Source organism: Martes martes, assembly GCF_963455335.1.
Source record: "Martes martes genome assembly, chromosome: 3".
NCBI classification, from domain to species: Eukaryota; Metazoa; Chordata; class Mammalia; order Carnivora; family Mustelidae; genus Martes; species Martes martes.
In genome coordinates this window covers 52,324,239-52,348,616 of record NC_137890.1, presented here as the reverse complement: position 1 = coordinate 52,348,616, position 24,378 = coordinate 52,324,239, and the positions used below count along the sequence as shown (strand labels likewise).

Sequence of the window (24,378 nt, the reverse complement as noted above, 5' to 3'; positions counted from 1 at the left end):
AGAGTGGACAAATTGTGACCAAATCATAGGATTAGCTGTCACTACAGCAGCGAGCGAGAATTAAAGAACTGCCGCACATGGCAGCACAGGTAACCTGACAGCAGCCACGTGCAGCCAGAGACGCCAGACACAGAAGAGCACGTGCTGCGCGACACCATTTTTATGAAGTCCAAAGCCAAGAGAACCTAAGCCCTGCTGGCAGAAGTGGGAAATTCCAGAAGGAGTGCTGGGGGCGCTGTGGAGGTATAGGTGGTTACGTTAGGGTGTTCACTTCTAAAGGTCACTGAGCTCTGCACTTCAGATGTATGCACTTGACTTACAAGTATGTTGTACTTCAATTTTAAAAGTTCATCCAAAAAAAGCAAGAAAGGCAGAGCAGATTTATTGGAAAAAGCAGATTCCTTCCCTCACTCTCACCCTAAATTTTACTAAATTCTTTTCCTTTCGTTGGCACACATAATGGAAATCGTCTTCAATCTAGAGAGCACCTTGAGGAATGATAATTGTATCTAGGAAAAGAAGCAACATTGGCATAAGAAAATCAAGACCTAAAATCCCTAGTTTCTTCTATGATGGTGAATCCAGGGACAGCAGACAAATATAATATTCTAAAGGAAAAGTAAGCATTTTACAATTCTGCAGCCTCCCTACCATGGGCAATAATAGGTCCCCTAAAAAGAGGGTCCTCTAAAAGGGGACCATTTTCACTAATTATTAGCAAAAGAATTCCACAGTGCTCTTGGACCAGTTGTTAACAAACCTACTGAATCAAAAACTACCAAATCAAACACTGCATTTTATCAAGATCCGTAAGTTATTTGCATGCACATTGAAGTTTGAGAAGACTTGCTCTCCAAGCTAGTCTCAAAGGCATATTTCATAAAAATACAAAAGGATATTTTTAAGTCCTTTTGAGAAAAAAAAACTTAATTTTGTTTCAGATTTTCAAAGTCAGGAGTTCATTATATGAAAACTAAAGGGGTGCCTGGGTGGTTCAGTTTGTTAACGGTCCAACTCTTGATTTCAGCTCAAGTCATGATCATCTCAAGGTCATGGGATTGAGCCCCGTGTTGGGATCCTCACTCAACATGGGAATCTGCTTGAGATTCTCTCCCTCTCTCTCTCCCTCCCCCCCATCCCCAGCTCGTGCATATGCATGTGCTCTCCTACTCTCTGGAACAGAAGGGAGGAAGGGAAGAAGGGAAGGAGGGAGGAAATTGGAAAATACAGAAATTAAGGGAAGAAAACAATATCACCCATAAATCACAACCCCAAAATAACCATGACTATTAATATTTTCTTTTTCTCCCACATATTTTTCCTTGCATGTATATAATGTAGATACATACACATTGAGATAATACTGTATGGACATGCTTTTATATGATTATCACATAATGTTTTATAGTAGCAATCAAGTTTCAGTAATTTTTATCAAACACCAACTTCGTATGAAGCACTGTTCTAGATGCTGCAGTTATCGAAGGGCTTATGCCATCAGTCTGACTTTCTAATGGAACAGATAGATAATAGAGACAAAGAGGTAAATCAGACATTTGTAAACAGTGATAAGGATAAAGAAAGTAAAACAGGGAGGATCTACAAAGTGACACAGTGCTTTTTTTTTTTTTCTTTTTAATAACCTATGCTCATGATTCAGACCTCTTCAAATCCTTTAGGACTGATGTGTACTTTCTAGCCTTATCGGAAACTGTGATGCACTCTCCATTTCCTATTTTGTTGAACTGAAAGTTCCATATTATACTTAGTTGAATTACATATCACTGGAAGCTGAACAGTTTCCCTTGAACTTCTTCAATGTCATTGCCTTGTCAACGCATTGATGAAACTTCAGAAATTGAGGCTTAATGGTAACAGTGGCACAGCTGTTCTGTGACATGTCACGTAATCTTGTTTCTGTTGTAATCTACCGTCTTCCTCTTAAACCCAGCTCTAAGTGCCACTTTGATGACAGCTAACTATTGCTACCACATTGTCTTGTACTTTCTGTGGTACTTATTTTCCCAGACTAGACTGGTCTGTGAGAGTCTGTTCTCATCTATGAAAGGCATTAGAAGCCAGCACTCTGTGGTTTGGTATCTCCAAGGATCACAGAATCTCAGGATCAAAAGGTACCTCAGTGTTCGCCCCCAAATGCATCTCCCCGCATAAAGCATCCTGAAAACCTGAAGAATGATCCACTCCAGACCTCAGGCATAATGGGGAAGAGGAAAGAGGAGTCAGGTCCCAATCACTGTTGCAGGGGAGGGAGCCTGAGAAGGCCAGCATTGTGTTGTCAGGCTTGTCTGTCTGATCCATAGTCCAGTAGGAAAGGATTCTAGAAGACTCTACTCACCCTTTCCTCCTACCTACTTCTTAATGTAAATATAGTCATTGGCTATAACAGACTCATGCCTTGATTTGGGATATTGTCCTTCTCCACTGTTCTTAACTACCATCTTGGTCCACCTGACATAGTTATAAGTCATTGTATCATGTGGAAATACCTTTGGGAAAGTAATTCAGATGCTATCTCATCAGAGGGTCATGGGGGACACAACACATTCATGAACTATTACTTTCAGCTGTTTCTAATTGCACCATAAGTCACAGAGAACTCAAATAACAAATTCTTTTTTCCAAAAGGAAGAGTTCTGAAGATTACATTTTCTCTGTGCCTGCAGACAATGTTAACAAGTTCAAGCTGATTGTTTTGTTACCTAAGGAATTCGCCAAAAGTACTGTGACAGAAGATCCGTAAGAAATGTATCACCACTGCATTTCCGGGCTGTGCACATCTCTCCAAGGGCTCATTTGCATACTGCTTTCCCATTTTGTGTGCTTTAAATGGGCTCATTTTATCATTCTGTGTGTTAAAATGATTAAAACAGATGAAATCTACCCAAAGGGCATTCTTTATCGGCAGAGCAGAAACCAGTCCGTCGATGAAACTGTGTTCATGCAGAAACATCACTTACTTGAAAAGATCCTGGGTGTGTTTCCTGTTTTTCATGCAGAAAGTGTGTCAGGTACCCTCCAGAAGTCATTAAAATAAGAATTTGTGTATGTGTGTGTGTGTCATTGTAGGCTAAAGGTAAAGAAAGACAGTGGCTAAGACACCAAGCTACAGGAGAACTAGATGATGCCAAGATCATTGATGGGCTGACTGGAGAAAAAGCCATTTACAAACGCCGGGGCGAGCTGGAGCCACAAGTAAGTAATGGTGCACGAGTAGCCTCCGGTCTGTAGAGTCCAGCCCTCGTGACAGACAAATGCTTTCTTGAGTTGCCATCTTTGTCAAAACACCATAAACCCTGATTATGGCAACCTGATCTCCTGACAGGACCTCCCATCCGCAGACTCCACCAGAAGCTAACAGCTGAGAGAGAGGCTGATGTTGTCCACGCACGTCAGCTCCTAGGACACAGAGCAGGTCTGCCCCTGGAAGGGAAATGGAAGACACCCAGTGCTCTAGAGCAATCTTGGTGGCCTTCTGCTGTCCTGTGACTTTACCAGTTTTTTTTTTTTAAGATTTTATTTATTTATTTGACAGACAGAGATCACAAGTAGGCAGAGAAGCAGGCAGAGAGAGAGGAGAAAGCAGGCTCTCCACAGAGCAGAGAGCCCGATGCGGGGCTCGATCCCAGGACCCTGGGATCATGACCTGAGCCGAAGGCAGAGGCTCTAACCCACTGAGACACCCAGGTGCCCCTGTCCTGTGACTTTAAAGGTCTGTTCATCTTATACCTGAAGAAAATTTTAGAAAATAAGAAACTCTCCCTTCAGTAGTTCCAACCACAATATGTAAAGCTTTAGACAGCCCTGATATTAAAATATCTGCAACAGAGGGGCAAACATAAAATGGCAGCAGGTGAAATACTGCATCTCTCCTCTTGGAGGGCTCTATGATCTTCTGTGTCCCAGAATAACCAGAATTGCCAAGCAGCTGCTGAGAGCCGGGGATGCAGTGACTGGTGGGGAATGGCAGTCACTCGCTCCATTTAGATGTTTATTCAGAAAGGATCTTTTGGTAATTTGGGCAGTACTCACTTCTGTGTCATTGGCATGAGTCAACAACTACGTTCTTTACTGACTCATCGCGGTCAACAGCCGTGTTCAGATATATCTGAATTACGAGTGGTCATGGAAGCATATGTGGCACTATTCTTCATTTAGACAGACTCAACAAGTTTTTAAAGAAATATATTGAATTTTGCCCTCCAATACCCGCTCTGTGTTTTGGAAATTACTGACCGTGCTCATTAGCTTTCGTGCATGTCAGTGAATGTATAATGACAGAATAATCTGGAAATTTTCCTCTTCCTTTTTTCCTGTAAGTAAAGCTGACAAACATATTTTTGTTTTTAATTCTGCAAACTGGCAGGCATGAGTCCAGAATCAAACTGAAACTCGGAAGATTTTCACATTTTAATTGACATTTGTCGCTCAAGTGTGGTTGGATGCCACTTTCATGCTTTAACGGCCAAGAAGAGTAACGAGGAGTAGTAATGCAGGAACTGGAAAGAAGAGAAACCTGAAAGCTTACTAACAACAGAAGACACTGAGGAAACATATTCCCTCAGTTCTTCGCCAGACCCCCCTCTCCCATAGCCTTGTTTTAGGAATCTGACATTACTGGCGGGCTTTGTGGAAAAATGATTTGCAGGTTACTACATAACAGGTAGGAGTAAAATCGATGTGGCCTTCCAGAATAACTCAATCTTGCTAGTGTAACTGACTCCGAGGCATGACATGAAAATGACATGTTGGGGTTTCTATCTTTCCAGATTATTATTTTTAAGAATAATAGCCTTAGTAAGGTGGTTTTACTAGCTGAGGTTAGGCCTTGAAAGGACCATATTCGAAAGGAAAATCTTTCCCATATGGCCCCAACTACCAGCCCGAGTCTGCAATCCCGTTTACTGAAATACAATCCTTTCCACCTGCCAGGTCAGCCTTGTGCCCTGCCGAGCCCCCAGCCGATCGGCCTGCCCCACGGCTGGCACTCTGGGGCCTTTATGGGCCCCTCGAAACAGCAACCAGGGGTGGTTTCCCGTTTCACAAGGCTGTTCTGTTGTTCCCCCGCTCAGCTGGGCAGCCCCCAACAGAAACCCAAGCGCCTGCGCCTGGTGGTCGATGTGTCTGGCAGCATGTACCGCTTTAACGGGGTGGATGGACGGCTGGAGCGCTCGATGGAGGCCGTGTGTATGGTCATGGAAGCCTTCGAGAACTACGAGGAGAAGTTCAAGGTATGGCATGAACCAAGACTGATGAGAGGCATCACTGACCACATCTGCCCAAGAGTCCCCCCCAGGTAGGGCATGATAAGTGCACAAAAATCCTCTCCTCATCAGCTCACTTATCAGCATAGCGAAAGAGAACCTTTTATTTTATCTGCCGTAATTATCAGAAAAATGATTTAAAGGACCAATACAATTTAAAGGACTGATGACTCCAGAAGAGAGCACTGACCTATACAAGTGTGCGATGTTAGTCATAAAAAATAGGCACAGAGATACCACAAGTCTCTTCCCCAAATTTCTCAGAGCCTCCCTCCTCATCCCAGTTCCCGCCACACCCCATTCTTGCCCCATCGCCAAGCAGACAGCGTCCCAAGGCTCAAGGCCACCCTCAAAGAGCATTATTCTCAGCCTTGCTGTGCCTTTCCATGTGGGCGAGGATTACATAGTAATAGAGGACCCCCAACAATGAAGACGGCAATCCTGGGAGAAATGCAGTCTCCCATTTAAACTATGTCCATTCTGTGGTTGCTCGGTTCGCTTGGCATCCTCATTCAGAGGTCAGAATGTGGAGAAGGATGCCCCGTAGCCAGGTGACCGCCCAAGGTGAGCCCAGCAGTCCCCTCTTAACCACCTGCCCTCTGGCCTTTACTAGAGCAGATGACACATCACATGCTATGTGGTTATTATCAATAGTGCAGCAGAGAGAAATGGTGTATGTGCTGACACGTGTAGCAGGTCCATGGTCTAGCCATTGGTATTCTAGATCGTATTCAGAATCACCTGTGTCCTGCAGACATAGGCTGTCGTAGATCGTTATTTAGCTCAACATCCCACCTGTACGATCGCTGTCCTGAGACATGCCTGCGTGTTATGACGGAAACAGATTGATGGAACCTATCACGTCATTTACTGGAAGCCTGTTTTAGAGCTCCAGGCCTCTAAGGTCCCTTGTATGAAGCTCTGCATGAGAGATTCCTCTTTGCATAAAGTGATAGGAAAAGGTGGCTTTGCCCGGGGAACGGGTTACCAGACTCTGTACAGGGGCAGAATGCAAATACACATAGAACGCGGACTTTCCGTGTAGGGAGCAGCTTTGCTTCCCTCGAAGAATGGGGTTGCGTTTCCGTTTCCCCCTGTGATTCCTGAAAACCATTGAACTATCCGAAATTCCCACATGGTTTTAGTTGCCAGAAACTCAGAGCCAAACTCAAGGACCAGTGGTGACAGCTTTACGGCCTGTGGCTTGTGCCCTGGTGCTCAGCCTTTTCCTTCCCTGGACCCTCCGTCCCTTCAGATGTAAGTTTCTCTTTATTTTGATTTTTTACTTTTTTATTTTTTATGGTTTTCTTGAAAATATTTTAGATCCTTTCTAGTAGGAGGTTGAGTGTAATTCCTAAATCTCTTGGACCACGGACGACCAGACGATGGTTAAACATCCATCCATCACAACCGCATGAATCTCAATAAATGCTTTAAAACCCTTGGGTTCTGCTAATATTGGCATCAGCCCAACTGCCTCTTGTGTGAATCATGAAGATCTGTGTTCCTCAGCTTCCTCTGAGTTATATGGAGATGTTGCTCCATTATAGATCGTAGCAAACATATCACTATTAAAATTGCGATACCTGGGGCACCTCGATGGCTCAATCGTTAGGCGTCTGCCTTTGGCTCAGGTCATGATCTCAGGGTCCTGGGATCGAGCCCCACATCAGGCTTCCTGCTCAGCTGGAAGCCCGCTTTTCCCTCTCCCACTTTGCCTGCTTGTATTCCCTCTCTCGGTCTGTGTCTCTCTATCAAATAAATAGATAAAATCTTTTTAAAAAGTAAATAAATAAAAATGATAAAATTGGCATATGTGTTCACATTATCTAGGATAAAATTTCCAGTTAGAGGATTTCTGTGCCTTTGAGAACAGGACTGCTCTGACAGGTGAAATTACTTCTTCTAAGTTTTTAAAAAGATTTTTTTTAGGAGTTCATCAGGAGATCAATGGACACAGCTCCCCAGGACTGGGTAAAGAATTAAACAGAAGGCAGAAGGTGGCAAAGTTAATAGGAGGTTCAAAGAGCCATTCCCACAGCCCGCAGGGAGGTGGCATGATTATCATGGGGCACGCTCAGTGTTTCCTTCCATCCCACATGGTGGAGTGTACAGAGAGATCGAGATTTGTCTAGTTCTCACTATGAAAAGTCTGTTGTTTGGAACAACTATTAATGAGACTGGACATACTGCACCAAAACACACACACACACACACACACACACACACACACACGGAAATGAACATGTCCCAGATGTTATTTTGCTTTGTTTCTAATTGACAGTTACAACCCAGTTGCTGCCATATGACGTACTGGATTTCCATAAAATGACTAACCTAGATTTTGCACTTGCTAAGAGCAGAGTACTCTGCCAGGTGCTGAGTTTCCTGCCATCTGTGAGCTGAGAGCCTAATGAGGGGGACACAGAAATGGAAGATTCGTGAGAGACATGTGGTCACAGAGGCACGAGCAGAGCGCCCTCCTCTCCAGACATCCCCCCTCTCCAGGGCGTCACCCCCAAAGTAGTATTTTGCTGATAGTCTCTGATTTCCACCACAGTACAAACCATTTCCTCAGTCTTTATCAGTAAAACCACAGATACACTGAGAAGATAACTATAAGTTACTCTGGTAATATAAATTATTACCAAATCCAGTCACTATTTAGAGCAAGAAATTATAGCAAGACACCAAGATAAGATAAACTTCTTCAAAGTTTGAAATATCTTTGGGGTTTTTTTTTTATGCTATTAGATTCTTAATAGGCAGCACTGTAATTGTTTGGGGTTTGTGCATTTTCTCGTACTTACAAACATACCCCTTACATTCACTACAGTTCCTTTAAAACTTTTGTAAGAACACAGAAAGTCTCCAGTGCATTCAAATCTTTCCAACAAAAGGAAAAGATATTAAGACTTCACAAAACAAGCTCTTTGAGGAAAAGCAGTTTTTGGGCAAGGACGTGGAGGCCAGGGGAGAGGCAGGACGGGAAAGACACAGGAGTCGCCTTCCTGCAAATTCCTCACCGTGTCCATGGACTTCAGAACGGGACAGCTTTCCTAGGTCATTTACTCAGTTGCCTCATTCCTCACACAGGAAACCAAGACCCAGGAACATGAAGGACTTTTCCCAAAGTCAGAAGGGTGGTTGGAGACAGTAGGATAGGGCCAGGACTCCCCTTCTGTTTGTTTTCCCTTTCTGGTACTTTTTATTTTGTTTTTAAAATTTCCCCTTTATTTCCCAACTTTTTCATTTTGGAAAAAATGTGTACCTACAAAAAAGTTGAAAGAACAGTAATATGAACACCCATGTGCCTTTGCTAGATTTGCCAGTTGTTGGTATTTTCCCTCATTTGCTTTATGTTTCTCTCTAAATATATACTCTTCCTTCTTCTGAATCATTTGAAAGGAAACCCTAAATGTTATAATGCTTTACCTCCAAATCTTTGATTATGCTTCTCCTAACAGTGAGGACATTCTCTAACACATCTTCAATACCATTATCACACCATAGAAAAGTACCAGTGATTTTGTAATACCTTCTAGCGTCCAATCCAAATTCACTTTCGCCAGCTATCTCAGCAGTGTCTTTTTTCTGGAAGCATAGCGAACCTGCAGGGTTATATTCCAGCATGGAAAATATTCAGCAGTTCCTTACATTACTCCATGCTCACCACGATACGTGTTTCCCAGAACTGTCTTTTCCAGTTGGTCTCCCCGCAACACACACACACACACACACACACACACACACACACACACACAATCGAGGATCCAGTGAAAGCCCACACTTGTTTCTTGGTTGCAGTGTCTTGCTAGCCCACCTCACCTGCCACTGCCCTCTTGGCTTCTCAGGATGGGGGCTCTCATGAGAGCTCAGATCAGTTGTCTTGCAGCATGTCCTTCGTCCTGGATTCATCGAGCTGTTTCCTCACGGCGCCTTTTACCTTGTGCCACTATTCCCTGTGTTTTCAGAACCCCTGACAGGCTTCGCCCCGCCTCCTCCCCCTGACACTGGGTGCCCTGGAGACTTCATATAATAATCTCACCACCCCTGCCTACATGTCTGTGATTTTGGGTGCCCACTGGCTCCCCAGTCTCTGCTGGGGCTCCCCGGTGTCCTTTGTCAACGGTGAGAAGGTGGTGGGATGGAGCCTACTGACATTCTATGAGAGCGTTTTTTGTAACTAAACATGTAATTAAACATGCGTAGAAGAGTGAGAGTGAGACCTCTGTGTAAGCCTCGGCCCCCTCTCTCTCAGCTCCCACGGCCCCCTGCAGTGGTGACCGCTGTGAGTGGACTTTTTGGTGGTATCTTCTCAGAGATATTTGATGTGTGTACATCCAGTGTGCCCCATTCCCTCGCCCCATTCCCATTCTGTATCTGTGCGCCCCATCATCACCTTCAGCTCCCTTCTGTGCGTTCATGTTCTCATTTGTAAGAAAAACGTGAGGCCTAGGAATAACAAATGAAAGTATGTAACTTTCTCAGCAAATACAAAATGACGCACAGGCAAATGACAGTTTTAGGAGTTCCTAGTGAAAAATTTATATTCTGTAGCCCAGGAGGCCATCGCATGTGGTATCTTAAAGAATTAGCAGTGTGCTCTGAGACTCCCCCTTCCTCAGTTCCAGATGGCTCTTGAACGTGAGCCGCCTCCAGTTTTCCCTCCTTTGTCAAGGTGTCCAGTCTGTATTTGCTTTGAAACCTTCAGAAGCCACCGGCCTGGCCCGGTGATCTGGGCTCTTCCCCAAAACCTCTCTCTTGGCGTCTCTGTGTGTCTTGTTTGGCTCGGGCTCAGCTCCACAGCCCTGGGTCATTATAGTCCAGGTCCAGGAGGCTCACTGGGAGTCCGCCTCCGCTTTCTGTTCCACCTTAGCATGGTCCGTGCCAAACCACAAGGACCCTCAAGTAAGAATCACCGAGAAGAAAAGGTAATGCCGTGGCAGGACACATTTCAGAGCCATCTGGAGCCTTAAGTTTCTCATAACTGGTCTACCAACTGCATTCAGTTATTCCCAGGGACAGCATTTACAGTCAGTCTCTTCAAACAGGAATGGCATTATTTGCTAATAATCGTTATAAACTCCTCTAATCTCATAATCAACAAAATTGTTAATGTTCATAGAGCACTGAAGCACTGGAGTGAACAGAGCAATGGTAACAGTTGTGTGAACCACTTCATTGAAGTCCAGAAGCATTTTTTGCCTTTATCTTCATTCCAGTTTGTTCCTTGGGATTTCTGCAAGCCCCTGAGAATGTTTTCACTGGAACCTTAAAGTAGACTTCCTTTTCTAAAAGCTCTTAATGCCTTTGTTTTGGTTTTTGGGTTTCCCCCCCCCCTTCAAAGTACTCTACCTCATCAAAAGTTAGGTTACTGTTTCTCCTCTAAGCACTCAAGTAGCGACACACTGGAAAACAGATTTGTTTAGTTACTGAGAAGTTGCACTTTGAAAACAAGTCCTCAGATTTATCGTTTTTGTGGAAAATAAATCATACTCTAAGGCCACGGTTTCCTAACGGAGTAACAAGGAACCCTCGGAGGGTGCCGGGGAGCGATGGTGGTTGGGGAGGACTTTTTACTCCTTCCCCTTCCATCCCAGCAATTCCACTTATATTGATTTTGCAGGAGGTTTCATAATCTGGGCTTTTGTGCAATATTTCATTTGGAGAAAGACTTCCACTGTTTAAAAATATTTTAAACAGTTAGAAAACTGCTCTTCTAGAGCCAGTATCGGATTGTTGTTTCTTGTAAGACTCTGAGGCCTTTCTTTTTAGAAAAGACTTCATCAATCCTCAGGTACATTTAGGTGACTCATTCCTTTGACAAGAGAAAGCAAGGCACAGATTTTCCTATGAGTAAGTGAAGCAGACTTTTTTCATTCTGTTTCTAGACTAAACCATTGAATCTTTATAGAACCTGGGGAGCGGGAGAGGTGTTGGCAATCATTTTCACTAACCTCTTTGTTTTACAAAAGAGAAAATCAAAATCCAGAGAGGTTAAGTCCTTTGCCCAAGGTCACACAGCTCCATGGTAAAAAGCCAGGACTTCAGACTCCCACCTCAGGGCCCTTAGTGGATGTTTTATCCCTGGTTTTTTCAGCCATTTTATTTCTGCCCAATCAGTATTTTGACAAAGCTGTGATCCAGGAGCAAATGTACCATTTACATAAAGGACTCTGTCTTTTCCTCCCCTTAGCACCTCATCATTCATGTGAGGTGTAATAGGCATGACTTTTCTCAAAGATATCTTGGTCAAAAAGGCTGGGCTAATTCTCAGAAGGATGTGGAAAGATATGACTCACAAACTGGCACCTGCTGGGAAAATTCCTTCTATCAACAACTTAGCTCAGTGTCCATAATGAACCTTCTTCCGATGCCTCAGGAATGTTTTACACATTTGGAAATAGAAACTGGTCATCTTATCATGCTTAGGCTTTGAATAAATTCTTATTGCAACATGGAGATAAGACCAAAGAAGGGTGTGCAGAGTTCTCTGGGTCCATTCAACATGAAGGAATTCAGAATGGACTCCATTGTTGCGGTAGAAGTATTGACCAAAGAGGTTGGGGTGCGGGGGACGATAGGAAGGGGAATGATTATTTATTTCTCTATGGTAAAGACATTGGATTTAGAGTCAGGGCACCTGGGTTTGGCTCCCACCTCTGCCAACACTCAATTTCTGACCTTAGGAAATGCTGTTCATCTCTCCAGGCACTGATTTCTTCATCTGTGAAATGAGGTAAAGAATACCCGCCCCAAAGGTTGTGAAGAGAATCCAGATGAGATGAGATATATAGAAGCAGTTTATAACTATGAAGAAGTATACATTGACCTTCTACTCATTAAATGTATTGCCCTATACTTGCAGTGACCCTGTGATGTTAAATAAAACAGAGATTATTCCTATTTGTCAGACAGGTTAAGTGACTTAAAAGCATATAATGTTAGAGGTCATCTACACCAGCATCATTTATAAGGTAGAAACAAGATTTAGAAAAGTGACTTGCCCTAGGTCAGAAAGCTTATTAATATCAGAGCTAAGTGTAGAATCCTTGACCTTCAGGTCATCACTGTTTTTACGTTGACTTCTGCAATACGATGGAAGGTTAACTAGCTACTGTAGCTTATTGGCTAACTAACACCTTAGGATTCTGTTGGCACTTCTCTTGACTTTTGAAATCACATATTCATCTCCTAAGCCTTTGCTACCCACTGTCAGTGATGCCATCTTAGAATGGTAACTTGGAATTTCTAGAAGGAGATTAGAGTTTCACACATCGTCGGTCTTCGGAAATAGCCTCAGACACTGTCTCATACCTAGTTATAATGTGGATGTGTAATAAAGCATAGCCTTTCCTAAAGTTAGCAGATGATTATCCTTCTCCATAGAAACCTAAACATAAATCTTACTCATTAAAAAAAAAAAAATGCTAGGGATGCCTGGTTGGCTCAGTTGGTTAAGCATCTGCCTTCAGCTCAGGTCACAGATCCTGATCCTCGGAGCACTTGGGATCAAGCAGTGTATCAGCGGGGAGTTTGCTTCTTCTTCTGACCCTCTCCTCTCTCATGCATTTTCTCTCTCTTACTCTCTCTCTCTCTCTCAAATAAAATCTTTTTTAAAAATGCTAATTGCTCTTGATTCTAAGCTGAGATTTCTTTGCAGTCTCCATATTACAAATCCGCCTTCTTACTTGGTGATAAATGTGACTTGGACTGAAACTCAGCGTTTGTTTTCATTTGTTACACCTTTCTCTAAATGAATGAGATTTTCAAAAGAAAATATAGCAAAAGGGCATTTAAGCAGGCTTCTAAAGCAAAGAAGTATTAAAATTGGCCTTCTCTTCATTGAGGCTGTCCCTTACTACTGTGGTTTATTATTTATGTGTGTGCTAAAAGCAAGATTCTACAAGGACTCAGGGGATACCTTGAGAAGTAGAGAAGTCATGACAATATAAATTTTGAGCTGCTTAAAGAAGGTTACGATCTAAACATTAGGGGGTTTGATAATGACAGTGAGGCTCTTATTTAATGACTCCGTGATCTTCCACATGCAGAGTGTGCTTGAGACCCTGGCAAGTCTGATTCAACAGTGATCACAGCAGGAGCCAGACGGGGGCGGGGAGGGGGAAAAGACAGGATCAGGGGTTAGAGAAGGGAAATGAATGAGTTTCTGTACTTTAGCCCAGACAGTTTTGAGGATTAGCAAATTTCTCTCTGTGAAACACGCTGAGGTCCTTGGATAGCAGATACTAGATAATTACGACATAGAAGTATTGCTTTTAATGGAAGCTTAAAACGATCTACAGTAACACCAGGGAATGGTCCACATTTGAATGTACTTTGGATTCCTCTCAAGCATTTTATTTACTTTGGGTGCAGAATAATCCCCAAGCCTGTCTGGAAAATGAGAACCAGAGCCTGCAAACCATTTTATAAGCCTCATCCTATCCTTTAGGTGTGTCTTTTCTGCCTTTGCAGTGCTAACCCGGCACAGACAAAGGCGGATCCTTCTGCAAATAGCACTTTCCTTACCATAAAGAAAGAAAGGAAGGGGAGAAGGGGGTGGGGGGAGGAAGAGAGATGGGCAATTCACCTATCTTTATCTCACTTGTGTGAAAAAGTATAGTATGCTTTCTTCTCCCCGGCAAATAATGGTAGATCAGTCAGTCAAATGATGGATGGATAGTTACTAAAATGTTTCTGAAGTATTTAATCAGCCAGTATCTGTTTCTGATAAAGACCCTCCAGCAGCTCCTTTGGCTGCTCTTTGTTCAATAACCAGCTCTTTTCCTCGTGGTAACCAGTTACATCAGCCCCGTGAGCAGACCACATGGTCAGATACATATTCGTAGAAGCTCACCCACGGTCATCTGGTTAGGAAGAATTTCAACCTTCAGTTAATAGGGAGGGAAAAGTCTAACACATTTATAGCCCTCTTGCCTCAGCCAAATAAGAGAAACCCACTTCAGTTTCGAGGAACTGATCTTCTCCCCTCCTGTGTAAGATCCCGCTGAACAGATGACTTCACCAGGCTCCTAACAAAAGCCAGCCTGCCTGGCACCTTCTCAGGACAACTTTATTCTTGGCTTGAGACAGTTCCTGCCATGACCATTGTCCCGTCAGACTTGATAGGGCTTCAAGCATGTGTCCATGGAGGAATCAGGCAGGCTTCCTCCACATCCAGGCCAATGCCAGTGCTGAAGGAGGGGACCTTAGGCGCCTACTGAAGCCAGTACAGCAGTTAGCCACTGTCAAGAGCTGTGCAGCTTTTAGGGTTCAAGTTCTGTTACCTTTTCACTAGACTGATAGCAAACTATCCTAAGGAGATATTTTTTTCACATGTGGAATTTATTACATCCCTAAAAAGCATTTGCTATCAAGCTTTTTTAAGGTATTGGTCAGTTTCTCTTCAATTCTTTTGTATCATCTTTAGTATTAATTTAAAAAAATATATTAAAACCAAGCCTAGAATATTGTCTCAGCCCCTGCACAAGACCCCACTCTGGCTCTTCTCTGACCATACCCCTCCCCTGAAGTGAAGAGTCTGTGGGGCCAGTGGGGTATATTCAGTTAGAGCCAATTTTCCAATCATGCTCTTGGTTTCTGGGATTCCCCAAGAAAACTCAGATGAGCCCAAGCCTGCTTCCAGGGCCTACGTGGGTCCCTTTCGTAGGTCTGTCTTCTTAGGGCAGACTAGCCAATGTTGTGAACACCTGGGCCTGAGGTATGGCCCAGGGGTGACTGTGTGGAGGGTGATGATGGCGTGTGGCATGAGAGAGCTAGGTATGCACGCATGTGCTGAGGAAACACCTCACAGAATGGGACAGAAACCAGTCCAGCAAGGGAAGGGCCTGGGCCGTAAGCCAGGGGCCAGTGCCACCCACACCACCCTGTTCTTGCACAGAATTTAAGGAGTCCTGGCTCTCCAGGTCATTACAATCTGTATTTATCGATCAAAGGAGGAGAATAGAATAGATCTTATTTAATGATTTGTAGCCTGGTAGATAGTTTTTAAATATTTAGATATCTTATGTGGGCTTTCATTCGTATACCTGTCCCTTCCAATTATACACTTATCTCTGTCCGTTCCCATTCTTTCTTCCTTTTTTCAGTCTCAGAAAAGGGAGCGTCCTCCCTCCTTGTCTAAACTAGAGCCTGACTGTGACTCTGAGCTCCTTCCCCATGACACCCTTTCTGCCACCCACAAAATGCACAGACAGCTGTCCCCCAACACTCCCTCTAGATGCTGTTTCCTTTTTCTTTCTTATCCCACAAACTTTTCACTGATCTTGTCCCCACAGAGGTCGCTGTTGATTCTAAGGCCCAGAGGTCACTAGTCACCGTTCTCTGGGAAGGCTGCGGTTAGTGTAATTCAGCACAGGTCCAAACCCCTCCCTGAGACCCTACACAGTCTCTCCACGGCTGTCTCCTTATCCTGCTTCACCAAGTGCTGTTTCCCGTGTCTTCTCCACTCAGCTCAGTGTCCTTCCACCCACCGAGGACGATACTCCCCAGGGTTCAGTCAGAGGGGTCCTTTGCCCTCCTCTCTCTGTGCATTTGCCCTTGGCAGACATGTCTGCCTCCTGGGGAGGACAGCCACATCTCTGACTCCATGAACTTGACTTCCACTCTGATGCCCCCCCAAATGCACAACTCCAGCACATTCCACAATGAACTCAATTTGCCTTCTGACTCCCTCTTTTTTGCACAAAATTATTTCCATGGGAATTTTTCTACTTGTTGTATTTTAAGTACAATGGTTTTGGTTACAGTACGGGGGTTTTTTGTCAGCTAGCTTGGACTAACCACCATTTATCACATGGTGGGGGAAAATGCATTCCAGCTTCCAAACAGCTTATTTGTAAAAGAATGTAGCCCACATGGGAAAGGAAAACTTCTTACTACCCCAGTGTGATTGCATCTTTGCAATAAACACACCAGGCACACTCACAGATACTAAAATTCAGAGATGAATAAGGCATGGCCTCAAAGAACTCAGCAGTTAAAAAGGAATAGACATGAAAGGAAACTACTGCATTCCCCTACAACACCTAGAGTCATGTTTTGCACGTGGTAGGTGTTCAGAAGACAGCTGTTGGTGAGCGGTCGGTTCGGCAATAGAAAGCAGTGAATCTTGGGCATTTTGTCCCTCTGTGGGATTCCCAGTACTCCTGAAAATCTTTGCCCACACTCCGGAGTTTTCTTTACATATGCCCAGTGGCCCAGATACCCTGAAGTCTCTTCTAACCTTCACATCAGCAGCATGAACATTCTCAGAGGGAGATAGGAGAGGAGAGGGGAATTTGGGAGCAAAGCCAGCAGTTAAAAACCACCTTGCTCCAGTTAGAGTTGCTTCAAGGTCCCAAACTTCTTTCCAGATTCCATAAAAATGCTGCACCCCACTCAGCTCTGGCCTTTTCTCATATGCATTGTGAGACAGAGAATTAAGAAGGTATTTCCTAAATTCAAAAAATATATGTCATACACTAGAGTACAAAAGCAGATTATAAAACCCATATGGTGAACGTTATCCATTTCAGTTGAAAGTTCTGTTGCTGTAGATGTGAACGTGTGTGTGTGTGTGCATGTGTGAGTGAGTGTACAACCTCTTACATATACACTGAAAGGAAATAAAAGCCTCAAAACTTACACAAGAAAACATTAACAGATGTTATCTCTGACTAATGGGATCTCAGATAATTTTTACTTTCTTTTTTGTGCTTTTCTGTGATTTCTGTGGTGAATACATTTCACTTTTGCATTCAGGGAAAAAAGGCAACGTGTTTTCTATTGCTGTGTGACAGATTACTGCAAACGTAGCATCTGAAAGCAACACCCGTTTATCAGGTCCTAGTTCTGGAGTTTGGGAGTCTGGGAAGACTCAGCTGGGTTCTCAGCTCAGGATCTCCTAAGGCTGGAATCAGGATGTCAGTCAGACTGGGCTTCTGACCTAGAGGTTCTGCTGTCAAGCCCATTTGGATTGTTGGCAGAGTTCAGTTCCTTGTCATTGTAGGATTGAGGTCCCAGTTTCCTTGCTGGCTGTCAGCCAGGGTCATTCCTAGATCCCCATCATCGTCCCCCCCATCTCAGCCACAGATAATTCTCACATGTCTCATCCCCCCATACTTCAAGTCTCGATGTCTTTCCCTTCTGCTACCAGCTGGAGAAAATTTTCTGCTTTTTAGGGCTTATATGATTAAATTAGGCCCACCCAGATAATCTCCCTTTTTGATGAACTCAAAGTCGATTGGTCAGCAGGCTTGATTATGTCTGCAGAATCATTTTTGCCACATAAAATAAATAATCACAAGCAACATCCTATCATATTCATAGATGCTGCCCTCATTTAACACTTAAGGGAAAAGGATTATGCAGGCTGTGTACACTGGGGAGCAGGAATCCTGGGTGCTACCTTGGAATTCTGCCTACCACTGTGTGTGTGTGTGTGTGTGAGATTTTTTTGAACTCTCCCCTGAGAGTTAAGAATGGAATTCTTGGTAGCGCCCAAAGCCCTCGTCATACTTTCTACCTCCTGTTGGGGCAGAAATCACAGAAGAGGATGGACCAGAAGTGAAGGAGCCTGGAGTTTGTCTGCCTTTGTGGATAAATACACATCTGTCTCTCTGGACCTGCTGTCCGGGGCCAACGGTGGAGCCCTTATGTCTAGTGGCCGCCCAGAGAGTCGGAGGCTTACAGGTCTGGTGACAGTTCTTCTCTTACCTCTCTGATTCTCTCATCTGTAGTATGACATCGTTGGACACTCCGGAGATGGCTACAATATTGGTCTAGTTCCACTTAACAAAATGCCCAAGGACAATAAGCAAAGACTAGAAATTCTGAAGGTAAATACATTAAGTCACCTCTCTGTTGTGAAAACTTCTACCAGATTAGGTAAAGTATCTGCTGATCACTGAAAAGATTCACTGAGGCAGCAGGAGTTACAGGAAAGAAAAAGACTTCCTGTTTTACAGGCATATTCAGGCATTAAACTCATCATATTCAGGCATTAAACTGGGAAAACATTCATCACGCCTAAAATCCTTTTCTCCACCCTACAAATTTTCAACTTTGTTCCCTACAGATTCTCAGTGTACTTGGGATTATATCCAGATTCTACAGCCTGGGTCCCCTCCTGTACCCTCTGCAGTTCTGCTCAGCCCCTACACATTTCAGTAAAAGAAAAAGAATGACCCATTTAGAGAACTCTCCAACCCCAATTTTATGTCCTTAGTATCTTCTGATGATAAATTCAATTTCACATACCTAGAGCTACAGTAGAAACACATACATACCACGAGCTTAAAGTAAATTTCCTCTATAGCTGTTGTAAGTGCGGTGCTTAGTGTTACAACTTTATTAGGAATTCAACCCGTTCCTCATTTTTCTCCCGTGTCATGTCTGCTCACAGGTCTTGTCCACCTTTAAGGGGAGAGGACTATGCAGGCTGTGTATACCAGGGAGCGGTAATCTTAGGGACTGCCGTGGAAATCTGCCTACCACTGTGTGTGTGTGTGAGAGAGAGAGAGAGAGAGAGAGAGAGAGAGAGATACCAAGATGGATGTTTTCTTCGATTTTTTTCTTTACGTGGCAGCTTGAGTTTCAAGAGTCAGTGCTGCTGGGGAAGTCTGGGAACATTTCCTGTTTCTAAAAAAAGTCTTAACCACATACGAACATCACTGTGTATGTTGTCACTCTAAGGTGCAAATTAAATAGAACTCACTTAGAAACTTCCTGTTGGAGTATAATAATCGGTATTTGTGCGTTCTCCTGATTAATGGAAATATCATGATGTTTGTTTACAAAGTTTCTCACCCATGGCTTCTGCGCCCCGTCTCTTCCTCCCAGACAATGCATGCCCATGCTCAGTTCTGCATGAGTGGGGACCACACGTTAGAAGGGACAGAACATGCCATCAAGGAGATTGTCAAGGAAGAAGCCGACGAGTACTTCGTCATCGTCTTAAGTGATGCAAACCTGTCACGATACGGAATACATCCTGCCAGGTTTGCCCAGATCCTGACAAGCAACCCTCAAGTAAATGCTTTTGCCATTTTCATTGGATCTTTAGGTGATCAAGCAACCAGGTAAGGGCCACCTCGGGATACGGCAAAGGACAAACAGAGAGACGCTTGAATACCTGCCTAACACATGCCATCTCATGGGATCAGCATCATGAGGGGCAGTGGGGTGGGGCTGGGGGGGCAGAGGGAAGAGTACCCGGTAGGGCTGCTACCCTCGAGGCGCTGGTAGTCCAGTTGAGAGGACAGAGCACCCTCTCTTATGTTTGGATGAGCAATAATAGTCTTAAATTAATTATTTTTCATCTTCTATTTAAACCAACAATAGAATAATTAACAAATTGATTTGTCCTCTGATAAACTAGACAATGTTTTATATATCTGGCACTTAACATTGAAGTCTCAAGCTCAGTTCTAATCAGTTCAGTTACTCTGAATATGATTTCATGTTCAAATCGTATTCAAAGTAGCAAACATCATATCCAAGTAACAAACGTTTCCCAGTATGAGAGATGGTATATATGTATGTGTGTCTATAAAATGTGTATATAAATGATATAGAAAGTATATATGTGTATATACATGTATAGTATACATCTGTATACAGAAACAGAGAGACATACACATAAATATGCATGAGTAGACATGCACGGATAATATATAGATATCTTAGATATCCCCCCTTAAATGTGTATATGTCCCTTCTCACTGAGGAGATAGGCAGGTGAAGCACTGGGAGACAATGTAAGACAGAATATGTGGGCTATGGTGAGTGCTGTGAAATGTATAAGCCTGATGATTCACAGACCTGTACCCCTGGGGCAGATAATACATTATATGTTAATAAAAATAATTGAAAAAAAGAAAGAATGTAGAGTAAGACGCTACACTGAACGTGTTGAATATTCACTAGAGAAGTTTATGGTCAGATAACAAATACCATTGTGGATGAACTGAGAGGAGAGATCTGGAAATACTCTGATTTCTCAAACACACCAACATTCATCTTTTTGAATTATGAGCAGAAAGAACTTGTGATTTTTCTCCGCTTGAAATATTTGTATGAAGCAGAAAACACAAATGAAAGTAGAGCTCCCCCACCCCCCAAAAATAACATTCCTGCCCAGAACACATAGCTTTTTGTTCTTCCTGTCTTTTACCTGTCACACTCTGAGATACAGAGTCCTGTGTAGACTAGGACACGTTTTAGCTTCCAAAGAGCTGGCATCTTTTCTATTCCCTTCGCCGCTGCAGGATTGCGGAGTAAGGTTAAGAACTGCCTTAGTATCATGTCATTACTGTCACTTTATTACAACTGACTGCATTTTTCTCAGGTTTATATTTTAGCATCTTCTAGAATGTTCATGTCCTCGAATGCAAGCCATGCCTTTTCCACCCAGATTTCTTTCAGGACCAGCCCAGTATTAAGCAGACAGCAAGTTCAGCAAATACTGGTTGAGCTGAAATAGCTATTTTGTCTTTCTAGTGAACAGATCCTGTTTGAATACTTAAGAAAGTACAATAATACCCTTGTGGTTTCCTAGGGAAATGGTCCAACATCCACTGGCAAAAGATATGTTGCAGAATTAGCTGGTCTACCAGGCATGCCAAATGTATGATACAACACAGGATGGTTGACTTTTATGAAATGTCATTCCAAAACCAAACTTTGTTGGCACAGTGAAAAGAGGCGTTCTTTTGGATAGAACTGTGTCTTGTACTTTCATTGCTTTCAGAAATGGCCCTTTGTTCCAGATGATAAATCGCCATTTAAAATAATTATCATAAGCCTATATAACCTTGGTGTCATCAGAGCTGCAACTGTGCAAGCCAGATTGCCCTTCACACTGCATGATGTGAGGCCAAAAAAAGAAAAAAGAGAGAGAGAGAGAGGGAAAGAAAGAACCACCTGGGTTTGGCTGGGCAGCGTTTTTCCGGGCCTGTGTTCTAAGGCAGGGAAAGCACTTAGAAGCGCAGGGTGAGGTCCACGTATTTGTGGGACCCAGGTGAGCTAATCCCAGATTCGTCCCTCGGGCTCTGTTCTGCCAAGGGAATACCGGGAAATGACAGTAATAAAAGGAAGGAAACTTCTTTTCAAATTAACTGATTTTCTCACTGAAAAGAGCTTTCTTTTGGTTCACTGCTTTCAGTGTACCTCCCTCCCTCTGTTCTGTGGCCCTTCCAAGCCTTTCATTGCCTGCTGACAACCCATTCCGTGGTAGGCAGGGGCAAGGTATTAGAAAGTAAAAACTTCCTTTGGATGCTGTGGTTGGGGGGCGGGCAGGAAGTGGAAGGGGAGCCCCCATTTGCAATGGTAATTTTTCTTTCCCTTTCCATCCGGGCAGGCTTCAGAGAACTTTACCAGCTGGCCGGTCCTTCGTTGCCATGGATACCAAGGACATCCCCCAGATTTTACAACAGATCTTCACTTCCACCATGCTGTCCACTGTTTAGGGCAGGCCCTTCATCACCCTGATGACCCCGGGACCTGAAATAAGATAGGAATAAAGAGCCCGCCAAAGAAAAGACGACAGCTGTGACCCTGCACGTTGCCTGGAGGACTCTGGCACTCCTGGCTCGTCCTGGGCTTGCTCAGGAATCACAGCGCAGGAAAGCAGCCGGAGGAGAGCTTGTGCCTGGAAATCTACCACCCGGGATGGGTTCTTGGGGAAAGCGAGTTGAGCTGAGTTTTATAAAAGGTCAGGAGTCAACAAAGGCAATTTGAGAACTGTGGTGCTTGGTTTGTATCCAGAAACCAGAGGAGAAGAGAATTCCTTGCTTTTGCCTTAACGCAACGACTGGTCACCTGAGGTAACAGAAGTGATTCTGATGCCATGTTCTGCCATTGAGATAAAAGTCTGTGTAATCTCACCCATCTTGCTCCTGTCCAATAATTAATTTTATTTTCTCCTCCATGATTTTTATAGTATTTAACCTACTGCAAAGCCTCCTAACAGCAGTTATTTTATAAAAGGCTAGATTTTTTTCAATAATTACATTGTCTTGGCCAAAGCCAAAAGGAATCGAAAGATCCCGGCATTGCTTCCTTTCCCATTTGACTTTTAAAAGACTCTTTAAATAATGAAGAGCAAACGTCCGATTTCCATGCTGCCATCATGGAATGCTAAAGGCTGTCTTGCCTTGAACTTCCTGTGTCTTCTCGTTCTTCCAGTGCTTCTCACAAGTTTCACATACTTTGGTGTCCAAAACGTAATGCTTGAAATAACAAACGCTTATGGTTTTACTTACAGCAAAGTAAAAACAGGGCAGTATATTTGAATTAATGGGAACTGGAGATTTCTTTAGCTGTTTAAAAAAAAACAAAAACAAAAACAAAAACCACACGCACACACACACGTTCTTTTTTCTTTCCAAGTGCACCTTATTTCCACCTACCTTAGGTTGACCTTTATTTATCAACAGGCCTGATGTCATTTTGTTTAAAATCAAATGCTACAGCCAGAGTGAGACTCTGTTCAACCATATAAGAAGTTCCTCTCCACCAGTGATGCAGTCAAAATTGTGGGGAGCACCCATGGATGGGTACTTTCTTGTCGCAAGTTGGAAAAATCAGTCTTGTTAATAATATTACCTTATTTGCCTATCTAGCATGAAATTATACAGGCTCATTTGATTTTAGTGAATTATAGGAAAGAAAACACCCGTTTGTTTCTCCACCCCAACTCCCTATCAGCTGTCAAAGAAATAAAAACGATCAGATTCCCAATGCAGTCCCGTCCAGTGAGTTCGCATGGCTCGTCTTATTTTGCCTCACAGTCAGGCGGGGCAGAGCAGGGCTGGGCTGGACCCCTTCGTACTTGCTTCCCACCTCGAAGATGAGCTCTTGCAGCTTTTGCTCCTTTTCTTGCAGCCTGACCACGGTTCAGAGAGCTCTCTTCTCTCCCTGGGACTCTCCGTGAACCCATTCAGGCACTCAGAGGAGCGCGTGGGGACCGAGGGTAGAAGCCACTGCTGGAGGGACACCTCTCACCGGGCCTTCCTGGGCTGAGCAACAACTTGAACCCCTTGGGGGTGCCCCCTCTGCAAGAGGGCCACAGCCCCAAAATGCTTTGCCCAGAATCCACAAGTCCATAACAGAATGGCCTTTTAACAAATCCTGCCTGTCCCCTAACTACCTGAATTAGCAGAAGCCATTTTTTTAAACATGGGAAGAATGTTCTCATGTAATTCAATTTCCCTTTCCCCACTCACTGGCCAGACATCCTTGCAATTGTCATTTAAAACAAACAAACAAAAAAACATGTGACTCCTGACTTATTTGTAAAAGGGAAAGATGATGGGGGAGGGGAGTAGAGAGAGAGGAGCTGAGAAGAGTTTAATTTTCACTTCTTGGAATACCTAAGAAGTTTGTGCCTTTATTATTAAATGTACTTAATTATAGGCCACTCCAAGCTGTTCCCAGGCCCTTCTTAGGGCCAAGACATTATAATAAATGCATTGTTTGCCTCAGGGGGGGTTCCATTGAAAAGCTTCTGAACCAGCTGGGTCTTGTAGCGCCATGTAATGCTGAGAAGGTTCATTGTGACCCGTGAGTGCCAGGAGGAATGAAGGCTATGAATGATCGCCGTCTGTGGTGTGTACCCCCCCCAACCTTTTGTGTGCCCCAGCAAGATGACCTCATCACACATGGGGCACCTCCAGCCAGGAGTGGATCCGAGCCGGAGTACTTGAGCCTGTCCCATGTTCAGCATGAATCATTTCATTCTTTCCTGTGAACCGTCAGAGGAGGAGAGATCCATCAATGCCAGCGGGATTTTCTCTGAACAAACCCGAGGGCTTTGAAAGCCATTTAGAAGCAGTTCTCCGTGGACAACACGGTCAGTGTTCCCGAATGGCCAGCTCCAGAGGCCTCAACCCTCCCTCCACCTGGCTCCTTCCTGCACCTGTCAGCTCAGCCAGAATTAAACTCCCTCGAGAACGGAGCAGAGAGGTATGGGACTGGGGGCAATACAAGGGTGGTCACCTGTGTGTCCTGTTGCCATTATGGCCCAACAATCGCAATTAGGAGAGGGATTCCACAAATGCTAAGCCAACAACTCCTGCCTGGACAACCT

General features: G+C 43.8%; 1 protein-coding gene across 2 annotated transcripts in view; it reads left to right on the top strand.

Moving 5' to 3' along the window:
• Positions 1-23,042, top strand: part of VWA8 (von Willebrand factor A domain containing 8) — a 330,448-nt gene extending 307,406 nt beyond the window's left edge. For both annotated transcript variants that reach the window (XM_080798346.1, XM_080798347.1), the window contains exons 41-45: positions 3,088-3,213; positions 5,091-5,249; positions 18,029-18,127; positions 19,131-19,369; positions 21,649-23,042. In XM_080798346.1, coding sequence (XP_080654472.1) covers positions 3,088-3,213; positions 5,091-5,249; positions 18,029-18,127; positions 19,131-19,369; positions 21,649-21,757 — 732 coding nt within the window. In that variant the 3' untranslated portion in view covers positions 21,758-23,042. The remainder of the gene's footprint in view (positions 1-3,087; positions 3,214-5,090; positions 5,250-18,028; positions 18,128-19,130; positions 19,370-21,648) is intronic.
• The last annotated feature ends 1,336 nt before the right edge of the window (positions 23,043-24,378 follow it).